General features: G+C 52.2%; 1 protein-coding gene across 1 annotated transcript in view; it reads right to left on the bottom strand.

The window, feature by feature from the left end:
* Positions 1–1,543: 1,543 nt before the first annotated feature.
* The window catches only part of MCM5 (minichromosome maintenance complex component 5), a gene marked incomplete at its 5' end in the record, with an annotated part of 20,439 nt that continues 11,980 nt past the window's right edge, over positions 1,544–10,002 (bottom strand). The window contains 5 exons of the mRNA XM_023527458.1: positions 1,544–1,885; positions 2,818–2,945; positions 6,602–6,744; positions 7,720–7,848; positions 9,387–9,518. Of these exons, the coding sequence (XP_023383226.1) occupies positions 1,784–1,885; positions 2,818–2,945; positions 6,602–6,744; positions 7,720–7,848; positions 9,387–9,518 (634 nt within the window). The remainder of the gene's footprint in view (positions 1,886–2,817; positions 2,946–6,601; positions 6,745–7,719; positions 7,849–9,386; positions 9,519–10,002) is intronic.

The raw sequence follows: 10,002 nt of genomic DNA, 5'->3' as shown, positions 1-10,002 counted from the left end.
TGCCTCTCCAAGCCTTAGTTTCTCCACCTACAAACCACAGGTAACCCCAGTACCATCACCCACGCCTGCTGAGGGGTTAAGTGCATCCCAGTTTACAAATGGGGGATGATGGGGCACCAACCATCTCTGGATGAGACCCCAGCTGAGCGTACTCCCTGCAGAAAGATCCTTCTCCACCTCCAAGAAATGTAAACTGCGACTGCAGGGTTAAAGCTTGCTCTAGTCCAACACTCCACAAACCAAGAACAGAGGACCAGGTCTGCGAGGGATGCACCCCGCACACCTGAACAAGATGAAAGGTAAAGAGGAACAGGAAGTGTTCACATGCACTCAAGAAGATCGCCATACAAACAGGACAAAAAGCTGTTTGAAGTTATCAAAGAAATGGGCTTTGAACACGAGTGAGTCAGAGGAAAGTGGATTAGCCCCTCTCATCTCTCCATCTTCCTGGAAGGCGTAGTTGGAGAGCTTCAAGCAGCCGGAAATTGCTGTTCAGAGACACACAATTCCACAGTGACCACTCACCAATGCACCAAGTTTTCCTGTTTTTGTGTTTTTGGAAAGATCAAAAATCTGACTTTTCAGTTCTTCGTGACTCTCCTCATTTTCACATGGTGGTTATTTTTAAACATTTTATCTGCCAATAATTTATTAGAACAAAATGTTTAAAATATATTTCTACTAAATTCCTGTTTTGCTTGAGGCTTTCTATTACTAAATATATTTTAAATATATTTATTTCACTGATTTTTCTTTCATTTTGTGAATTCCAGATTTTTAAAAACAAAATATACTTATATTGGTATTTCAATATCAGGCAAAATGATGACCAAAAATACTGGCATTGTTCACTTTCTCCAACGTTACCATTACTAGTGATAACTCCTCTGGCCTCCAGTTTACTGATAACAAATTCAGGTGCAGAGAAGTCAAGTGCTTCACCCAAGGCCACACAGTATGTGGGCAGCACAACAGGAGAGGACCGGTCTACGGACGTCCAGCGCCTCTGCTTGTACCTGCTTTACTCTAAGGCCTGGTGGGAAGCCTTGTCCTCAAATACTAACTGCCATCAATCTCGCCGCACCGCCAGGTCCTTCTTGAGCACTTCGCTGACAGTAACTCATTTATCGTAACACAACCCTGCGAAAAAGGAACTAATGTCGTCCCTGTTTACGGATGAGGAAACTGAGGCACAGAAAGGTTTGTAGAATCCAGCTAATCTGCAAAACCACGGCTCCTGCCCAATCGCCAGGCTGCTGGGGAACAGCTGAGCCCACCCGGACTTACCCACTTCACAAAGCCGTCCACAGACACTGGGTCTTGCTCGACTGTCACCAGCACCAACGAGAAGCTGGCTCTATCATTCCACGGAGCAGGTGAAGAACCCAGAGCACAAAACTAAGAGCCTCGCTCAGGAGCCCAAGTGGCAGATGCCGGTCAGAAGCCCAGGTCTGCCTGGCTCCAGAGCCTACTTTGCCCTCGAGAACAGTATGGGGTGCGGGTCGGGGGTTGACAGGCCACCTGGTAAAGAAGCCCACACACGTCCAAACTCTTACGGCTTTATTATTTGAATGATCTCCAAAAGCACATTTCCTGGACCTGCGTCTGGAACAGAGAGCAGAGGCAGTGAGGTGGAATAGGGTGGCTCCCTCCTCCAGGCCAGGTGAGACTCTTCCCTCCAAGGGCAGAGAGGAGGGCACGAGGGAAGTTCAAGGATATGGCAGTAGAGAGGCGAGAGGTGATGGTGACACTCCTGCGGTGGGACACGCGGGAGGCAGTGGGCTCACTTGAGGCGGTAGAGAACCTTGCGCTGCATGCGATGCTGGACCTCGCCCCGCCGCAGCATGAGCTGCAGGACCTTGTGAATGGCGTGCTCTGGGTATTTCTGCAGACACAAGCCCAGATGCAGGAGCATGCCTCCCAAAGAGACCCCAGAACACCCACCAAGCCCCACTTGGCCCTGCAGAGCCCCCAAGAGAAACCACACGTCCCCCATTCACAGGGAACTGTCCGTCGCATGTCTCCTTTGATCGTAAGGAGGGCTCACACTTCCTGAGTGTCCACCAAGTGCCAGGCATTGTTCAAAGCCTTCACATACACCAGCTCATCCCATCCCCACAACCACCCTATGCAGCTGGTACTGGGATCATTCTCACTTTACAGGAGAGGAAACTGAGGCATGTAGAGGCTGTCACTTGCTCAGTCACACAGCAAGCAAGTGGTAGAGCCAGGACTTAAATCAAGTCCATCTGACTCTAGTACCCAAGCTCTTGACATCCCCAAACCTCTCAGCCTCAGTCTGCTCGCCTATAGAATAGGTATGGTACCACCTACTGCCTAAAACTACTCTAAGGACCAAAATCAGATGAGGTACACGAAAGGGGAGCCGAGACCAGAAACTAGGATTGTTCCTGAGATTTTAGAGATGATAAGTTCTCCATAGCATTCAGAAGGCCCGTTCCTCTCTATGGGGTCAAGAGCACTGTCCCCAGTGAGCTGGGAAACTCACCTTTCTGGCTGTCCCTCCCCTACCCCACAAAAGCCAGGCAATGGGAGGAAGGGGTAAATGGGAAGGGCTGGGGGAAGCCTGGGTGTGGTTCCATGAGACCCTGTCCCCTCCCCCTAATGGGATAGGGAAAGTACCCCTGCCCCAGACTGAAGCTGTCCCAAGGGAAGATGGACCAGGTCTAAGATGAGGAACAGCTGCCCCGCAGCCTGTCTGCTGAGCAACCAGACACTGGTTGCTAGGTGGGAGGGCAGCCACCAGGACACCCCCTGCATCTTTCCTACCTCCACCCAGCCCCCAGGAAGGCCCACCTGCTTGGTGAAGTCCTGGATGATGCTGTGCTCTGACACCTGGGAGCCAATGGCAAAACGGCGCTTGAGCTGCTTCTCGATGCGGCTCAGCATCTCCTGGTCCTCCTGGCTGGTGAAGCCCTCCACCCCTGTGGGCACGAGGAGGGAGATGGGTGAGCAGAGGCTTGGAGACGGAGGCCTCTAACCCAAGCAGAGTGGCCGGAGCCAGGCCCAGAAGACAAAATTAGAGAAAGAGTGTGCCGGGGAAGGAGGGCCTAGAGAGACAACTGAACAGAGGCTTGAAGTCAGGGAACAAGACAAATATGCGAGGAAGGATGCTCCAGATCTCCCCATCCTCCCACACATCTGGCCTGCTGGGACTCTGCCCTCTGCACTGTCACTCCCTGAACTTGACCTGTTTGCTGCTTTGCTGTCTCTCCCCACCTAGAACGAGAGCCCCACACACGGGACTTTTGAGATCTGTTTGCTCTTAGACTCTCAGCACCTAGAACAGTACCGGCCAAATAGTAAGCACTATGAAATATCCACTGGGTAAAAGAATGAATTTATTCCAGAGAGCCTGGCACGTGATCAGTGCTTCGAAGAAATCTACAGAAAGGCTGAGTCTGTAACAAGCAGTATGACTTATGGCAGTATGGCCTATGCTGGCCTTGGTGATGAGACCTGCATGCTAGCTAAGGAATGACCTTGGGCACCCTGAGAAGGCCTGAGTATCGGTTTTCTCATGCCTAAGATGAGAAGAGCAAAGTGCCCAGCCTGGCTGCCAGGGGCCAGCTGTGATACGAGTGGATGAGCTTTACAGTGATGCTGACTACTGTTCCTAACCAACAATAAAACTGGAACTATCCATAATGAACTGGCTCAAGGCGACTGTGTTCAAGGGTCTGGAGAGAAGCCATTTCTTCCCAACCTGGAGGAAAACATCCTTGGGGTGAAGGGCAGTAAACGGGGGGAAAGCAAATGCAGAGAAACAGCACACACCCAGCCCACGGGGTCCCCAGCCTGTGTCCCCACACCTGCCCACCTGACAAGGTGCCCGACAAGGCAGCATCCAGCGTGGACACCTGGAAGAGCCTCAGGGCCTCCTCCACGTCTGCCTCTGTGGCGAAGGGCTGCAGCTTCATCTTGCTGAGGGCCTCAGCGATGCGCACGATGGCCTCCAGCTGCCTGTGTGGGGCACCAGGGAGGCCTCAGCCCATCTTCCCTTCCTTGCCCACCCTGACATCAGGGCAGTACCTGCCTGAGATAGTAAGATAACTGGGGAGACTGCTGGCTGTCCCATGACCTGTCTCCATTTCCTCCTCAAGACCAGAACCCCAACTTTTATTTCAGCACATGGCACCCAACTAAAAAACACTTCATAGCCTCTCTTGCATCTAGGTGTGCCTGTGTGACTAAGGTGAGGCAAATAATTAAATTCAAACAGTTTTTGGGAATTTTAAAAAGTGTCTTTAGAAGGTGGACCTTTCTTTTCCTTCCCCTCCTGTCACCTGGAATGCAGAGGTGAAGGCTGAAGTTTCGGCAGCCATCTTGGACTATGAGGATAAAGGTGAGCCTGGGGGAGCCAGGATGCTGATGACTGAGGCACCATCGTACCAGTCCTGGACCACCTACTCTCAGACATTTTTACCTTAGAGAAATAAACTTCCAATTTGCGTAAGCTACTTTATTTGGGTTTTCCATTACATACAGCCAAATCCACTTCTAACTAATCACTACTGAAGACAGGATTCAAACCAAGTAGGTCCACGCTCTTAATCACAGTACTCGGCTGAATAAACTCACAAGAACACAGAGTTAGGAGCTAAGAAAACTGAGGTCCGGAGACGGGACAATTTCCCCGCAGTCATACAGTGGGAGAGGGGAGGACCCAGGACTCCTGACTTCCAGGCCTAGACCTTCCCTCACCCTCGGCCTTCCCCTCAATGGGGGAAGCCAGATGACATTCAGAAAAGAAGGTTCTAGGGGTTTCTTGGCATTGAACAAACCAAGAAATACAGATAATCAGGGCGACGACTATTCACACTCCAAAAGGACTGCTCCCTGCCCAGCGGGCCTCACCCAGGGTTAGCGATTGTGGCCCCAGCCAGGGCCTGCCAGGCACGCACACCCGGTGAAATGGGGCCCATGGGCCACAGCCCTGCCCGCCTGCTCACCGCACAGTGATGGGGATGCTGGAGCGGCGGTCGCTGTCCCTCTCGTGCTGACGGGCCCCGCTCCGCATGATGATGTACCGGTTCTTTAGTTTCTCTGCGGCCTCTGCCGACAGCCGGGGGCCACATTTCCTGCAGGAAGAGGAGTGGCTGCCATGAGGCCAAGAAGGAATCTTGGGGCAGTCCCCCAGACTGGAGCCCTCTGCTGGCGTACAAACATGGGTTGGTGCATCATTTGGAAGAGATTAAGTAAAACCTAGGGCGATGGGCAGGTGCCACAGAGATCAACATCGGAAGAGAAAAACAAGTGCTTTTGTCAGAAAATAGGTGGAGAAAAGCCAGGTCCCATCGTAGGGAGTGAAGATCACTCCTTTCTTACTGTTGGATGACATGTGGCTCGTCATAATGTGGGCACGTACACAGTACAGAACAAAGGCACCATCACAAGGCACTAGATGGCAGGCTCACAGCAGTCCTCTACCCAGAACTTCCTTACCCAAAACATCTGAGGATGTGATATGCAAAGATGCCCACAGGGGGCTGGGCACTGACTACTGTCCAGGGGCAGGGAGCCCGTCAGACTCACCCAGGAGGGAGGGTGGGCAGCAGGGGTGGCTGATCAGATCTACCTGTCCTACCCGCTCCTGCCTCCCTTCAGGTCAGCTGTCACTGGTTTACACAAAGCCTTAGATAACCTAATCCAACCCTCATCCTGAGGATGAAGACATCGAGGCCAGACGGAGTAAGCTCCCCAAGGCCATGAGGAGCTCGGAACTGCGATGAAGACCCAGGAACCACGGGGCACTGCTCCACCCATCACCCCAGGGGAGGTGGTGAGACAGGAACCCACCCAACTGCAGCACTTCCCCCCCACTGGAGGGGCACCAGACGATTCCTCCACCTTCTGGTTTCAGCTCCAAGAGAGACAACTGAGGTGTATGTCAAAAATCTTGGCATAGTGGCTAAGAGCACAGCCTCTGGAACTAGGTACCTGGGTTCAAATCCTGGCTCCAATAACTCCTACCTATGACCTTGGACAAGCTAAATTTTCCTTGCCTCAGCTTCTCTATTTATAAAATAAAATGATCATACATCATAGATTTTGGGGAAGATTTTGGGGAAGAGCTCAAGTTAAAGTACTCAGAATACCTGGCAAATACGATTACTCTATGTATGATTACTATTATCGGCAATCTGTGAGAATAACAATAATTAAAGTTGCAGCTGCCATTAACCGAGTGTTTACCTGATGCAGGGCTGTGCCAAGCACTGACTCATCGCCTGGTACAGTCCTAAAAAAACCCAGGAAACCCCAACCTAGGGAAAGCGAGGCTTAGGACAAATGACTCACCCAACGTCACACGGTGAGGATGTGCGCTACCCAGAGCCTATGTCCACAATGACCGCACTGCCCTGCCTCCCTGAACGTCAGTCCAGGGTGGGTCTTTAGCACTAACTAAATCCTACACTTTCATTTTGGAGACAGGAAAACTGAGGCTGAGAGCCACTGAGTGACCTGCGTAAGGTCAGAAAGACGCAGAACAGATTCAGCAGAGCTAAAACCCAAAGAATGGCATCATCTCAGGCATCCTGTGTGAGGGTCCCCAGCCTGTGTCCCCACACCTGCCCACCTGACAAGGTGCCCGACAAGGCAGCATCCAGCGTGGACACCTGGAAGAGCCTCAGGGCCTCCTCCACGTCTGCCTCTGTGGCGAAGGGCTGCAGCTTCATCTTGCTGAGGGCCTCAGCGATGCGCACGATGGCCTCCAGCTGCCTGTGTGGGGCACCAGGGAGGCCTCAGCCCATCTTCCCTTCCTTGCCCACCCTGACATCAGGGCAGTACCTGCCCAAGATAGTAAGATAACTGGGGAGACTGCTGGCTGTCCCATGACCTGTCTCCATTTCCTCCTCAAGACCAGAACCCCAACTTTTATTTCAGCACATGGCACCCAACTAAAAAACACTTCATAGCCTCTCTTGCATCTAGGTGTGCCTCTGCAAATAAGTAAATTCAAACAGTTTTTGGGAATTTTAAAAAGTGTCTTTAGAAGGTGGACCCTTCTTTTCCTTCCCCTCCTGTCACCTGGAATGCAGAGGTGAAGGCTGAAGTTTCGGCAGCCATCTTGGACTATGAGGATAAAGGTGAGCCTGGGGGAGCCAGGATGCTGATGACTGAGGCACCATCATACCAGTCCTGGACCACCTACTCTCAGACATTTTTACCTGAGAGAAATAAACTTCCAATTTACAGAAGCTACTTTATTTGGGTTTTCCATTACACACAGCCAAATCCACTTCTAACTAATCACTACTGAAGACAGGATTCAAACCAAGCAGGTCCACGCTCTTAATCACAGTACTCGGCTGAATAAACTCACAAGAACACAGAGTTAGGAGCTAAGAAAACTGAGGTCCGGAGACGGGACAATTTCCCCGCAGTCATACAGTGGGAGAGGGGAGGACCCAGGACTCCTGACTTCCAGGCCTAGACCTTCCCTCACCCTCGGCCTTCCCCTCAATGGGGGAAGCCAGATGACATTCAGAAAAGAAGGTTCTAGGGGTTTCTTGGCATTGAACAAACCAAGAAATACAGATAATCAGGGCGACGACTATTCACACTCCAAAAGGACTGCTCCCTGCCCAGCGGGCCTCACCCAGGGTTAGCGATTGTGGCCCCAGCCAGGGCCTGCCAGGCACGCACACCCGGTGAAATGGGGCCCATGGGCCACAGCCCTGCCCGCCTGCTCACCGCACAGTGATGGGGATGCTGGAGCGGCGGTCGCTGTCCCTCTCGTGCTGACGGGCCCCGCTCCGCATGATGATGTACCGGTTCTTTAGTTTCTCTGCGGCCTCTGCCGACAGCCGGGGGCCACATTTCCTGCAGGAAGAGGAGTGGCTGCCATGAGGCCAAGAAGGAATCTTGGGGCAGTCCCCCAGACTGGAGCCCTCTGCTGGCGTACAAACATGGGTTGGTGCATCATTTGGAAGAGATTAAGTAAAACCTAGGGCGATGGGCAGGTGCCACAGAGATCAACATCGGAAGAGAAAAACAAGTGCTTTTGTCAGAAAATAGGTGGAGAAAAGCCAGGTCCCATCGTAGGGAGTGAAGATCACTCCTTTCTTACTGTTGGATGACATGTGGCTCGTCATAATGTGGGCACGTACACAGTACAGAACAAAGGCACCATCACAAGGCACTAGATGGCAGGCTCACAGCAGTCCTCTACCCAGAACTTCCTTACCCAAAACATCTGAGGATGTGATATGCAAAGATGCCCACAGGGGGCTGGGCACTGACTACTGTCCAGGGGCAGGGAGCCCGTCAGACTCACCCAGGAGGGAGGGTGGGCAGCAGGGGTGGCTGATCAGATCTACCTGTCCTACCCGCTCCTGCCTCCCTTCAGGTCAGCTGTCACTGGTTTACACAAAGCCTTAGATAACCTAATCCAACCCTCATCCTGAGGATGAAGACATCGAGGCCAGACGGAGTAAGCTCCCCAAGGCCATGAGGAGCTCGGAACTGCGATGAAGACCCAGGAACCACGGGGCACTGCTCCACCCATCACCTCAGGGGAGGTGGTGAGACAGGAACCCACCCAACTGCAGCACTTCCCCACCCACTGGAGGGGCACCAGACGATTCCTCCACCTTCTGGTTTCAGCTCCAAGAGAGACAACTGAGGTGTATGTCAAAAATCTTGGCATAGTGGCTAAGAGCACAGCCTCTGGAACTAGGTACCTGGGTTCAAATCCTGGCTCCAATAACTCCTACCTATGACCTTGGACAAGCTAAATTTTCCTTGCCTCAGCTTCTCTATTTATAAAATAAAATGATCATACATCATAGATTTTGGGGAAGATTTTGGGGAAGAGCTCAAGTTAAAGTACTCAGAATACCTGGCAAATACGATTACTCTATGTATGATTACTATTATCGGCAATCTGTGAGAATAACAATAATTAAAGTTGCAGCTGCCATTAACCGAGTGTTTACCTGATGCAGGGCTGTGCCAAGCACTGACTCATCGCCTGGTACAGTCCTAAAAAAACCCAGGAAACCCCAACCTAGGGAAAGCGAGGCTTAGGACAAATGACTCACCCAAGGTCACACGGTGGGGATGTGCGCTACCCAGAGCCTATGTCCACAATGACCGCACTGCCCTGCCTCCCTGAACGTCAGTCCAGGGTGGGTCTTTAGCACTAACTAAATCCTACACTTTCATTTTGGAGACAGGAAAACTGAGGCTGAGAGCCACTGAGTGACCTGCGTAAGGTCAGAAAGACGCAGAACAGATTCAGCAGAGCTAAAACCCAAAGAATGGCATCATCTCAGGCATCCTGTGTGAAGACTGGGCCCAGGGAACAGGGTTCTCTCCCACCCCAGGGGCGCTGGGCAGAGCCAGCACCCAGGACTCACGCGCGGCAGTAGGCGATGAACTTCTTCAGCTTGGTGAGGTCAATCTCGCCCTCCACAGCCTGCATCTGTGTCAGCGCACTCACGTGCAGAGTGATAACATGTTTGGCCAGCATCTGGGGTGTAGAGAGGACACTGGGTCAGCCTGCAGGCCATCAGGAGCCTGGGTCCCAGCACAGAGGTCAAACAGGCAGGGCAGGAAGAGCTGGTAGGGCTAGAACAAGTAGAAAAGGCTCCCTTTTTCCCTGGGGGCTGCTAGCTGCTAAGAATATCCTAGGCCTACTCTGTCACCCAGGGGGAACAGCTGCCCCAAGAACAAGTCTCCCCCAAGGGAGGCAGAGCAGAGCAGCAGAGACAGAAGGAGCCTGACGACACCGAGACCCAGATCCAACTGGGACTCAAACCTCTGGGCCTGTCCATTACATAAGCCACTAAGTTCCTTTCAGAAATTTACAAACCAGAACTGGGTGGGGTTCTATCACTTGTACCTAAATGTCAACTCTGCATTTCATGTGGAAGGAACTGAGGCCCAGGGGAGAATGATTTACCCCAAATCACCCACACGCCTAGCTCAATGCTCTCTGCGGTCCCCAATCACAGCCTCCCTGGCTACCTGCTT

This window comes from Pteropus vampyrus, unplaced genomic scaffold (assembly GCF_000151845.1).
Source record: "Pteropus vampyrus isolate Shadow unplaced genomic scaffold, Pvam_2.0 Scaffold16, whole genome shotgun sequence".
NCBI lineage: Eukaryota > Metazoa > Chordata > Mammalia > Chiroptera > Pteropodidae > Pteropus > Pteropus vampyrus.
Note: the sequence above shows the minus strand (reverse complement) of the source record. Positions and strands in the feature narration are given on the sequence as shown.